This window comes from Salmo salar, chromosome 14 (genome assembly GCF_965601325.2).
Source record: "Salmo salar chromosome 14, fSalSal1, whole genome shotgun sequence".
In the NCBI taxonomy this organism is placed as follows: Eukaryota; Metazoa; Chordata; class Actinopteri; order Salmoniformes; family Salmonidae; genus Salmo; species Salmo salar.
In genome coordinates, this window is record NC_138304.1 from 48,460,948 (window position 1) to 48,474,993 (window position 14,046).

Below are 14,046 nucleotides of genomic sequence, written 5' to 3' on the forward strand. Positions count from 1 at the left end.
AACACATACCTGTCCACCAGAGACCACAACACATACCTGTCCACCAGAGACCACAACACTTACCTGTCCACCAGAGACCATAACACTTACCTGTCCACCAGAGACCACAACACATACCTGTCCACCAGAGACCACAACACTTACCTGTCCACCAGAGACCACAACACATACCTGTCCACCAGAGACCACAACACTTACCTGTCCACCAGAGACCACAACACATACCTGTCCACCAGAGACCATAACACTTACCTGTCCATCAGAGACCACAACACATACCTGTCCACCAGAGACCACAACACTTACCTGTCCACCAGAGACCATAACACATACCTGTCCACCAGAGACCATAACACTTACCTGTCCACCAGAGACCACAACACATACCTGTCCACCAGAGACCATAACACTTACCTGTCCACCAGAGACCATAACACTTACCTGTCCACCAGAGACCACAACACATACCTGTCCACCAGAGACCACAACACATACCTGTCCACCAGAGACCATAACACTTACCTGTCCACCAGAGACCACAACACTTACCTGTCCACCAGAGACCACAACACATACCTGTCCACCAGAGACCATAACACTTACCTGTCCACCAGAGACCACAACACATACCTGTCCACCAGAGACCACAACACATACCTGTCCACCAGAGACCACAACACATACCTGTCCACCAGAGACCACAACACATACCTGTCCACCAGAGACCACAATACTTACCTGTCCACCAGAGACCACAACACATACCTGTCCACCAGAGACCACAACACATACCTCTTTTCTTTGTGCTGTGATTCAACTTCTCTTTCTCCAAAATAATATTCATAACAATATTCGTTTTTTTTATGAAATGTCCCGTTGAAATTTAGTGGTCTCATCCATGTGGTGTGGGAGGAGATCCTACACCTCTTCTGTCCCCTGAGTTAGGCAGTGTGATGGGATGAACTAAGGGTCAAGCCTCTCTGTTCCTGACCAGTGTTTATAGAGTCGTAGATCAGGCCTCTCTGTCCCTGGCCAGAGTCTTAACCGAGTCGTAAAACAGGCCTCTCTGTCCCTGGCCAGAGTCTTAACCGAGTCGTAGATCAGGCCTCTCTGGCCCTGGCCAGAGTCTTAACCGAGTCGTAGATCAGGCCTCTCTGGCCCTGGCCAGAGGCTTAACCGAGTCGTAGATCAGGCCCCTCTGTCCCTGGCCAGAGGCTTAACCGAGTCAGAGATCAGGCCTCTCTGTCCCTGGCCAGAGTCTTAACCGAGTCGTAGATCAGGCCTCTCTGTCCCTGGCTAGAGTCTTAACCGAGTCGTAGATCAGGCCTCTCGGTCCCTGGCCAGAGGCTTAACCGAGTCAGAGATCAGGCCTCTCTGTCCCTCACCAGAGTCTTAACCGAGTCGTAGATCAGAGTCTTTACAGAGTATTAGGGCTTTTGAGGTGACCGTATTACCACTTCTCCAGCAGTCATGACCGCAGTAAAATTCCACGGTAATCACCTTTTTTGCACTCTGGACATGCTTTGTTAGTACCCAACTGGCTAACGACCATCAGGTCCTAATGGCCTGGTACTCAGGCCATTCTGGCCCTTAACCATTCTGACATCAATGCAAATGAAATCTTTAAAACACATCATCAAAATAGTAGTTTTTAAAAAGTTCAACAATGGGTTGAAGCTGAGTGGAAAACATGGTGGTTGTTGCGCTCGTCTGAAAGGATGGACCAAGGCGCAGCGTACTTAGAGTTTCACATGTTTAATAAATATGACACATGTTTAAGAAAACGAAACGTGACGTTCTGGGCTGCTCACAGGCAGCTACACAAAAACAAGATCCCACAATCACAGGTGGGAGAAAGGGCTGCCTAAGTATGATCCCCAATCAGAGACAACGATAAACAGCTGCCTCTGATTGGGAACCATGCTAGGCCAACAAAGAAATAACAACATAGATATGCCCACCCAAGTCACACCCTGACCTAACAAAATAGAGAATAAAAAAGGCTCTCTACGGTCAGGGCGTGACAGTGGTTGTGGATGTTGGTTTAAAGCTTAACACAATAAAATGTACAGTGCTTTCTAATCGGGATGATTTATTCAAAACACGCATACACATATTACAGCTGATGCATATGTCTATGCTCATGAGCCCAAGCCCGAAAAAAACCTGATTTAAAATTATGATTGTGTCATTATACAATATATAGCCTACTGCATTTTACAAAAACATTAATAAATAACTGATTGAAGATGTCTTTGGTACATAATTGGTCTAGCCTATACTCCAAAATTAAATACATTTGAGTAATTGCCTTTGAGTGTGGATTGTATTATTATTATTCATACTTGATGGACTGGTTACCTGATGCGACAATTCAAAATGTATATTCATGAGTCTGGTAGACAACGTATAGGTGATGCTGTTGGTTCATTGATTGTCGATTACAGAGTCGTAAATCAGGCCTCTCTGTCCGTTACCAGAGTCTTTACAGAGTCGTAGATCAGGCCTCTCTGTCCGTTACCAGAGGCTTTACAGAGTCGTAGATCAGGCCTCTCTGTCCTTTACCAGAGTCTTTACAGAGTCGTAGATCAGGCCTCTCTGTCCTTTACCAGAGTCTTTACAGAGTCGTAGATCAGGCCTCTCTGTCCGTTACCAGAGTCTTTACAGAGTCGTAGATCAGGCCTCTCTGTCCTTTACCAGAGTCTTTACAGAGTCGTAGATCAGGCCTCTCTGTCCTTTACCAGAGTCTTTACAGAGTCGTAGATCAGGCCTCTCTGTCCTTTACCAGAGTCTTTACAGAGTCGTAGATCAGGCCTCTCTGTCCTTTACCAGAGTCTTTACAGAGTCGTAGATCAGGCCTCTCTGTCCTTTACCAGAGTCTTTACAGAGGGATGAGAAAATTGGCATGGCAGGTACTCATTCTCGATCTGAGTCTCTTTGTATTGGCATTTGATGAAGCTGCTTGATGCTGCTGCTCACGTCCGGCCCGCTTATTAGGCAGGATTACGCCGCCGACTATGGCGGCAGAATGACGAGGGCGGCATTTTCTGAGCTAAACTGACCAAGACGGACTTCCAAAACAACACGTAAAACCTCACATAATTCTACCCAAAAACAATTACAATTTCTCTCAACCAGTGGCAAATGGGCTTTTTAGGTGAGTGCTGATGCCGCCCTTTGATAAGCAGTGCCCACTACGTCAAAGGCAGGACGCAAAATATGTATCTTGTTTGATTCCCAGCATGTCTCTCCAGGGTGCTGTTGAAGAGACACGTCGGTGCGGTGCTCCACCAACGTTCTGTCAAAAAAATCATATAGCAGATATAGGATATGATAGAAAGAGTATGTGGGGCCCCGTCGAGTGGCGCAGCGGTCTAAGGCACTGCATTGCTGTGTTCGATGTATCACTACAGGTCCGTGTTCAATCCCGGGAGACCCATGAGGCGGTGCACAATTGGCCCAGCGTCGTCCGGGTTAGAGGAGGGTTTGGCCGGGCGGGATGTCCTTGTCCCATCGCGCTCTAGCGACTCCTGTGTTGGGGCGGGAGCAGTGCACGCTGACACGGTCGCCAGTTGTGTGATGTTTCCTCCGACACATTGGTGGGGCTGGCTTCCGGGTTAAGCGAGTAGTGTGTCAAGAAGCAGTGCGGCTTGGGAGGGTCGTGTTTTAGAGGACGCACGGCTCTTGACCTTCGCCTCTCCTGAGTCCGTACAGGAGTTGCAGCGATGAGACAAGACTGTAACTACCAATTGGATACCATGAAATTGGGGGAGAAAAATGGGTAAAAAAAATTATAATAATACAAAAAAAATGGAAGGAATATGTGGCCTTTTCTGTAGAATACAGGCTGGAGATGAAATGGATGGTAATGTAATGAGATGGACACTTTTTACAGGTTTCTCTGATCAAATGGCCTAACCTCAATGGTGCTCAATCAAATAAAAAACATGCTGTTATGTTAACAAACAACATATCCTAAAAACAGGACAGGTCAAAGTAAAATGGACAATATGGAATGCACAATCACAACTGTTGTCCAGGAGTTTCAACCCATTGTCATGTACAGTGGTTTCAAGTTAGTATCCGTCAATTTTGGACAAGCTGATCATTCTGAAAAAGAAAATATTTCTGCATATTCAATGTTTTTAAATATCCAAATTGATTAGTCACAAGAATCAGGACTAATAAAGTCAATTCAATAGCCTGTTTTTCAAACGGTGGGCCTACCACATAGATGGGCATTCATAAAATTCCATTGCAGGCTGACATGGTAGGCTACATACACACCCCAGTAAGCACTATCCACATTTTTTTAAACCTTTTTTGTTGTTGGTGTTTTACAAATGGTAGGCTTACCACATAGATGGGTATTCATATTATTACATTTCAGGCAACACTTTAAGCTACACCTCAGTAAGCACGGACTGACACCTTTTTGATGTCTTTTTTTGGTGCCGTTCCGGACCGGCCTTGATTTCCACTTCTACGGACATTGGGTTTTGGTCCGGTCCAGACAAAATCTGAACCAATCATAGACATCTATGTTTAGTTCAGTTTTTTGTCCGGTCTGGACAAGCCTTGATTTGACCCAAACATAGACATCTATAAATGATTTATTTTCAACTTTCATTCATAACCTGAAAATGAATCTGATTTCAATCTCTGAAAAATATGTATTTTTTTAACGTCCGGAAAAGATGCCTTTTCAACATCCTGGAAAATATGTATTTTAAACATATGGAAAATACCTTTTCACTTTTCATTCAGCACCTTAATTGAACCTAACTTCAACGTCTGGAAAGTACATATTTTAGATGCCTTTTCAACGTCATTTTGCTTACTGGGACTATTCTAGTTTTGCGGGGGGAGAAATATTTTGGTCTCGCCTATGGCAGCAGAACGGCAAGGACCTGCTGCTGTTGGACGGTGGGATTAACCAAAGACGAATAAATATTTTAATAAATACATCCACATCTGTTCAGTAAATATTCAGCCTGCTTTGGAGAAGAGTTGCCTGCATTATCTGAGCTGGGCTGGCCTTATAGTGCACAGACCGGCTCTGTTGATGGGAAGGAGTTTGCTGCTTGAACCTGGCTGAGGTCAAATAGTATTTGAACCCCACCATTCTGGTCACTCCAGGCAGGCTAGAGCAAACACTCAAAATATTTGAAAGATTTCAAATAGTATTTGAACCCGGGTCTGTCTTGGAGGACTGCAGGGCTGCCTAGACACTGCTTACCGTTGATGTAGACAGATGGTAGACATAGTCAGACTCTCAACATGGAAGATAAAGAAATCCTGTCCAGTACACACAATAATCTATTTATTGACTCCTATTTGAGAACAGGTTATTTGGACCGGCACAGAACAAAGAGTGTTGATTTACTCAAACCTACCCCACCTTAAAAGACCCCCCTACTGGTTTAGATTGAATAGACTATTGTGCACTTTACAACTATTTGTTTACTGTGATTTGACCTCAAACCACAACTTGTATTGCTACTAATGCATCTTTCCTCTTTCTTTCTTTCTACCTCTCAGACTTTTATAGTAGTTAATAAAGGGACGGCCATCTTCCGGTTCAGTGCCACGTCTGCTCTCTATATATTTACCCCTTTCACCTTCCTCAGAAGAATCTCCATCAAAGTCCTGGTCCATTCATATCCTTTACAACGGTCTGTCTGTCTGTCTGTCTGTCTGTCTGTCTGTCTGTCTGTCTGTCTGTCTGTCTGTCTGTCTGTCTGTCTGTCTGTCTGTCTGTCTGTCTGTCTGTCTGTCTGTCTGTCTGTCTGTCTGTCTGTCTGTCTGTCTGTCTGTCTGTCTGTCTACTCGTCTGTCTATCTGTCTACCTGTGTTAGTGGTTAGTGATGAGCCCAGAGGAAAACGGTTATATGTGATGTAATGTCGGGTCAGTAACATTCTACATTATATAATCGTGTGATGTCATTGTTTCAGGGAAGAGAGCCAGGTGGATTTTTCTTTGTTGTGTTGCTGTGTCCTATAGAGCCACTTCATTTAAAAAACAATTCTATCAGTTTGGCCTGTTTGTTTGCTTGTAAAGCAGGAGGTATTTTCAAGGTAGCCTACTCAGTATAATGTCACAGAAACATGTAAGGTTAAGATAACCCCTCACCCAGAAAAAACTCAACTGGTACCACTTTCTAATTGTCCCCTTAAAAAAACCTAAAAAGCCACACCCTGCCATGCGTCATATACTGGACTGTACAATCAGCCAATTTCTAATATTTACAGATTCCAATGGTAGGATCCCATTGGATTTTTCCATAGTCCCATTTTGAAACAGCTTTGTGATGTTCCTCCCTGGCATCGCCAACCAAATCCCTTGATCTGCTGCTCTTAATCTCCCAAATGAAATAAGAGCAAGGAGATTTCACGTCACATGACGGCTGTCTATTAGTTCTCAGACGGACGGCTTGTCCTTTGCATGCACGACTGAATCCACCCATCCTCTCTTCCTTTACTGAATCCATCCATCCTCTCTTCCTCTACTGAATCCATTCATCCTCTCATTCTCTACTCAATCCATCCATCCTCTCTTTCTCTACTGAATCCATCCATCCTCTCTTCCTCTTCTGAATCCATCCGTCCTCTCTTCCTCTACTGAATCCATCCATCCTCTCTTCCTCTACTGAATCCATCCGTCCTCTCTTTCTCTACTGAATCCATCCGTCCTCTCTTCCTCTACTGAGTCCATCCATCCTCTCTTTCTCTACTAAATCCATCCGTCCTCTCTTCCTCTACTGAATCCATCCGTCCTCTCTTTCTCTACTGAATCCATCCATCCTCTCTTCCTCTACTAAATCCATCCATCCTCTCATTCTTCTCTCGTTCTTTACTAAAAACTATCCATCCTCTCGTTCTCTACTAAATACATCCTCTCTTTCTCTGCTAAATCCATCCATCCTCTCGTTCTCTACTAAATCCATCCATCCTCTCGTTCTCTACTAAATCCATCCATCCTCTCGTTCTCTACTAAATCAATCCATCCTCTCATTCTCTACTAAATCCATCCATCCTCTCGTTCTCTACTAAATCCATCCTCTCTTTCTCTGCTAAATCCATCCATCCTCTCTTTCTCTACTAAATCAGTCCATCCTCTCTTTCTCTGCTAAATCCATCCATCCTCTCGTTCTCTACTAAATCCACCCATCCTCTCGTTCTCTGCTAAATCAATCCATCCTCTCGTTCTCTACTAAATCCATCCATCCTCTCTTTCTCTACTAAATCAATCCATCCTCTCTTTCTCTGCTAAATCCATCCATCCTCTCTTTCTCTACTAAATCCATCCATCCTCTCGTTCTCTGTGCTACAGTATAAATATATTCTGTTGTTCTGTACTATACTATAGGGGTTTAAAAATCTACCCCTAACAATTGCAATGGGTGACACTTACTGTATACCGGAAAGAACTGTTTGCAAATGGGCTGTTAGTGTCAAAATGTAATTGTATGCTTGTGGGTGAAATGCTAGATAACATCTTCATTGCCTTGTTATTTTTCAGTAAGAGTCCACTTTATTAGAAATATGCACTACAGAATTCTGGAAACAAATCATAAAAGAGAGACATCTTAAGCCAGGTGTACACTACACGATTTAGCTGTCCCAAACAAGTTTTTGAGATCGGAGACAAAATCCCCATGTCGTTGCCTACTCGAGGCACGCAGCCGTCACAGACGCTCGTTTAATATGAGCGGGTCAGAGACGCAATCTGAGGTCTACCGATTCCATTTCCTTTTTGAGCCGTCAGAGACATCCCGATATTTTCAAACATGTTTGATTTTATCAGCTGAAAATCTGCAACGCTCTCGTAGTGTGAGATGTGCTACGACAGAGTTTTGAGAACAGTGATCAGCAGTAGCCAATGAGAGTTCGCCAGAGAAGAAGCCAGTGACATGATGTCGTTGTTTCACATCACCCAGAATGTGTAGACTCTCCAGCAGGAGCCATAACTAATACCAGCTAGCCAGTATGCAATTTTACTTCCCTTAAAAGAAAAAGTGTCATTGTTATTCACAAGCAATGTCTTTTTTTTTTATATTTCAACTCTGTATAACAAGCATGAATGACTGACCTCAAAAGTTTAATGGGCTACTTTGAGCCACAGCTCGTTCTAGTTACATTAACAATCTAATCACATCTTCACACCATTCTGATGTGATGTGACACCATTCTAATGTGATGCAACACCATTCTGAGGTGACGTGACACCATTCTGATGTGATGTGACACCATTCTGATGTGATGCGACACCATTCTGATGTGATGCGACACCATTCTGATGTGATGCGACACCATTCTGATGTGATGCGACACCATTCTGAGGTGATGCGACACCATTCTGAGGTGATGCGACACCATTCTGATGTGATGCGACACCATTCTGATGTGATGCGACACCATTCTGTGTCACATCATTTACTGGCAACACAAAACAACTACAGGAAAGACGATTGTTTAATGTGAGAGGCTCAGCGATTTTAGGATTTTTTTGGAAAGTCGTGTAGTGTACGCCCAGCATTAGAGACGTGGAGAAAAACACATCCCCAGTCTCTAGCTATGACCTGAAAGCTGAGGTCGAGCTATAATGTATGAACTACGGTAACAACAACCCAACTGGTCATGGGAGCAGGAACAAGCTATCATGCAAGCATTTACTGTATATAAAATGAACAGAGTAGTCGTGAGGAGGACCTTGCTAACAAGGACAAACTTAGTCAGTTTATTATCCTCATGGTCATATTTCAAAGATTTATTTTCCATTGAAAGGACGGCTAGTTCCCAGAATTACATCACTAATAGAAACATTAAAAAAAAATAAAAAAAATGGGTAACTTAATTTAGAGAGAAGGTGTGGTAAGTACAGTATGTGATACATTGACAAACATATGTAAATTTACTTTAACCTTTTCTTCACATTATTCAGCTTGTTCATTATGTGTACTATTCTGACCAACTGTTGCTTCATGGCTATGTCGGACCCTGCCCCTTGGACCAAGTACCTGGAGTAAGTAATACGTCTACACTTCCTCCCTCCTTAGTACACTTATTTTGATGGTGAATACACTGTTCTCCTGTGATAGGAACTTCCTCTGTCCCTCCCTCCCTCCCTCCTTTTTTTCCCCCCCAATATTGAGCGTTGTCAAGGTGTGTTGCTACAGTAACAGTAACAGTGTGTGAATCCTGGTCGGTAAGTTACTGTATTTTAAATGTAAGTAGCCTACATCAAGCATGTGATGCGGTCGGCACACTCACTGCACTTGGAATGCCACATGAGAATGACAACTTGGCATGGTGTATAATGCTCCACACTTCGCCCCCAACGCTTTTCATCAGGTTTTGCTTAAATATCTTTTACAATTTGGAATGTGATGAATGCTTAACTTCCAATTCCGTTACTGAATGTTTATACCTAAGGTAAAACTAGCCTCTGAAACAAGGTATTCTGGGAATGTATGACATAACATACTCCCCCTTGCTAGCTAACAATACCTTGATTGTAAATACCGTATTATTACATTCTGCTATTTTGGCATTTACATTTTCTTTCAACGGTTGATTGAGAGCATGCTAAATGAGTTGAAAAAACTATCACTTTATACCTAAACGAATGATCTCTCTTCATCCACTGCTATTGCCTAATACTGTGTTGTTTTGAATCCATGAAATTATTTTTCAGGTACACGTTCACCGGTATCTACACCTTTGAGTCCATGATAAAGATATTTGCGAGAGGATTCTGTGTCGGACCGTTCACCTTCTTGAGAGACCCATGGAACTGGCTGGATTTTAGTGTAATCTCCATGGCGTAAGTACCGACCCTTTGGTCTGGTATTTCACCTCCTTCACCCCTAGCCACCTCCTGTTCATTTCCTAGGTATTTGTCATCCAGGGGCTTTTAATACATCCCAGAGAGAGAGAGAGAGAGAGAGAGAGAGAGAGAGAGAGAGAGAGAGAGAGAGAGAGAGAGAGAGGAGAGAGAGAGAGAGAGAGAGAGAGAGAGAGAGAGAGAGAGAGAGAGAGAGAGAGAGAGAGAGAGAAAGAGAGACAGAGAGAGAGAGGGAAAGAGAGACAGAGAGAGAGAGGGAAAGAGAGACAGAGAGAGAGAGAGAGGGAAAGAGAGACAGAGAGAGAGAGAGAGGGAAAGAGAGAGAGAGAGAGAGACAGAGAGAGAGAGAGAGAGAGAGAGAGAGAGAGAGAAAGAGAGACAGAGAGAGAGAGAGAGAGAGAGAGAGAGAGGGAAAGAGAGAGAGAGAGAGAGAGAGAGAGAGAGAGAGAGGGAAAGAGAGACAGAGAGAGAGAGAGAGAGAGAGACAGAGAGAGAGAGAGAGAGAGAGAGAGAGAGAGAGAGAGAAGAGAGAGAGAGAGAGAGGGAAAGAGAGACAGGGAGAGAGAGAGGGAAAGAGAGACAGAGAGAGAGGGAAAGAGAGACAGAGAGAGAGAGAGAGAGAGAGAGAGAGACATAGATGTCTTCTAGGTGGATGACACGTGGATTTAATATTCATTATTTAAAATGAAAACACCACTTGACTTTGGGACTTAGCGGGTACTTGAAGGGTTGCATTGTGAATGGACTTCTGAGAGTGAACTGAACAATCTCAGAGAGAGGATAATGGAGGGAGATGGTCTAGAGACCCGTCCGTGGTGATACAGCTAGAGAGGATACAGCTAGAGAGGGTACAGCTAGAGAGGGTACAGCTAGAGAGGATACAGCTAGAGAGGATACAGCTAGAGAGGATACAGCTAGAGAGGAGACAGCTAGAGAGGAGACAGCTATAGAGGAGACAGCTATAGAGGGTACAGCTAGAGAGGATACAGCTAGAGAGGATACAGCTAGAGAGGATACAGCTAGAGAGGATACAGCTAGAGAGGATACAGCAATAGAGGATACAGCTAGAGAGGATACAGCTAGAGAGGAGACAGCTAGAGAGGATACAGCTAGAGAGGAGACAGCTATAGAGGAGACAGCTAGAGAGGATACAGCTAGAGAGGAGACAGCTAGAGAGGAGACAGCTAGAGAGGATACAGCTAGAGAGGAGACAGCTAGAGAGGAGACAGCTAGAGAGGAGACAGCTATAGAGGAGACAGCTATAGAGGATACAGCTAGAGAGGATACAGCTAGAGAGGAGACAGCTAGAGAGGAGACAGCTAGAGAGGAGACAGCTAGAGAGAATACAGCTAGAGAGGAGACAGCTAGAGAGGATACAGCTAGAGAGGAGACAGCTAGAGAGGATACAGCTAGAGAGGAGACAGCTAGAGAGAATACAGCTAGAGAGGAGACAGCTAGAGAGGAGACAGCTAGAGAGGAGACAGCTAGAGAGGATACAGCTAGAGAGGAGACAGCTAGAGAGGATACAGCTATAGAGGATACAGCTAGAGAGGAGACAGCTATAGAGGAGACAGCTAGAGAGGATACAGCTATAGAGGATACAGCTATAGAGGAGACAGCTATAGAGGAGAGAGAGAGAGAAAAATTAAGAAAGAGAGAGAGAGAGAGAAAGAGTGGGAGGAAACAGGACTCTGGAGAGCTGAGAGATCCAGAGAGAGTCTCTAACGGCAACAGTGCCTCGGGAACCATTACTATGGGAGTTTTAAGCACCTTTATCCCCACACGCAATATCACATCCCATCACATGATACACACATAAGGTCGCATTGATATGACAATAACAAGGTTGTGAGATTACATCTGACTCCTCCTCCATAGTTTATACATTCTGAACATGTTAGGACCTGCTAGGGTAATGAAACAACTCTTTCAGCACACTGGACCAGGACAGAACACCATAAGGCAGCTCAACCGTTTAGGGCTTTAGGCTATAAATAGGAGAGAGAGAGAGTGAGAGAGAGAGAGAGAGAGAGAGAGAGAGAGAGAGAGAGAGAGAGAGAGAGAGAGAGAGAGAGAGAGAGAGAGGACACAGCTAGGGCCATGTTCACTAAGCCTCAGCTTTCTAAATGATGCTCAGTTACAGTGATGCACCTGTTCCTCACCACTTAGAATAAATAAACAGGAAGGAAAAATTACACAGGTAACAATACTGAGCAAATATGGTCCTTAGACATCTAATATAGACATCACCATCATCACTACCATCATCACTACCATCATCACCATCATCACTACCATCACTACCATCACCATCATCACCACCATCATCACTACCATCATCACCATCATCGTCACCATCATCACTACCATCATCACCACCATCATCATCATCACCATCATCATCATCACCATCATTATCACCATCATCATCACCATCACCACCATCATTATCATCACCATCATCACTACCATCATCATCACCATCATCACTACCATCCCCATCATCACTACCATCATCACCATCATCATCACCATCATAACTACCATCATCACCATCAGCATCATCACCATCATCACTACCATCCTCATCCTAATCATTATGACAGTCATCATCACCATCGTCATCACCATCATCACTACCATCACCATCATCATCATCATCACCATCATCACCATCATCACTACCATCATCACTACCATCATCATCACCATCATCACTACCGTCACCATCACCATCATCACTACCATCATCATCACCATCATCACTACCATCACCACCATCATCATCACTACCATCATCTCCATCATCATCATCACCATCATCACTACCATCATCACCATCATCACTACCATCATCACCGTCACCATCACTACCATCATCATCACTACCATCATCATCACCATCATCACTACCATCACCACCATCATCATCACTACCATCATCTCCATCATCATCATCACCATCATCACTACCATCATCACCATCATCCCTACCATTACCGTCACATCACCATTATCATCACCATCATCATCACCATCATCACTACCATCATCACCGTCACCATCATCATCACCATCACCTTCATCACCATCATCATCCCTACCATCACCACCATCATCACCATCATCACTACCATCACCGTCACCATCACCATCACCATCATCATCACTACCATCATCATCACCATCATCACTACCATCATCACTACATCATCACTACCATCATCACCACCATCATCACTACCATTATCATCACCATCATCAATACCATCACCATCATCTCCATCATCATCACCATCATCAATACATCATCACCATAATCATCACCATCACCACCGTCACCATCATCACTACTATCATCATCATCATCATCACCATCATCTCCATCATCACCATCACATCACATCATCACCATAATCATCACCATCACCACCCACACCATCATCACTACCATCATCATCATCATCATAACCCTCACCATCATCATCACTATCATCACCATCACTATCATCGTCACTACCATCATCATTACCTTCACCATCATCACCATCATCACTGTCACCATCCCTATCATCATCAGGGATTCCAGGCACTGATTGTAGTGTATAGGACTGTACTGTATGCAACTGTACTATTATAGGACTGTACTGTATAAGACTGTACTGTATAAGACTGTACTGTATAGGACTGTACTGTATAAGACTGTACTGTATAGGACTGTACTGTATGAAACTGTACTTTATAAGAATGTACTGTATGGCACTGTACTGTATAGGACTGTACTGTATGGAACTGTACTGTATAGGACTGTACTGTATAGGACTGTACTGTATATGACTGTACTGTATAAGACTGTACTGTATAGGACTGTACTGTATAGGACTGTACTGTATGAAACTGTACTTTATAAGAATGTACTGTATGGCACTGTACTGTATAACACTGTACTGTATAGGACTGTACTGTATGGAACTGTACTGTATAAGACTGTACTAAAAAGGACTGTACTGTATAAGACAGGACTGTACTGTATAGGAGTGTACTGTATAGGACTGTACTGTATAGGACTGTACTGTATGAAACTGTACTGTATAGGACTGTACTGTATAACACTGTACTGTATAGGACTGTACTGTATAGGACTGTACTGCATAAGACTGTAATGTAGAGGATAGATCTCTGTGTCGTGACTTGCGATA

General features: G+C 43.6%; 1 protein-coding gene across 2 annotated transcripts in view; it reads left to right on the forward strand.

Annotated features, from left to right (window-relative positions):
• scn12aa (sodium channel, voltage gated, type XII, alpha a) overlaps positions 1–14,046 on the forward strand; it is a 95,898-nt gene that overhangs the window by 17,367 nt on the left and 64,485 nt on the right. The window contains exons 2-4 of one of the 2 annotated variants that reach the window (XM_082961024.1): positions 5,542–5,660; positions 8,936–9,025; positions 9,698–9,826. In XM_082961024.1, the coding sequence (XP_082817150.1) occupies positions 5,542–5,660; positions 8,936–9,025; positions 9,698–9,826 (338 nt within the window). Of the gene's footprint in view, positions 1–5,541; positions 5,661–6,723; positions 9,827–14,046 lie in introns of those variants that run through there. The other variant, XM_082961023.1, reaches the window with a different exon arrangement.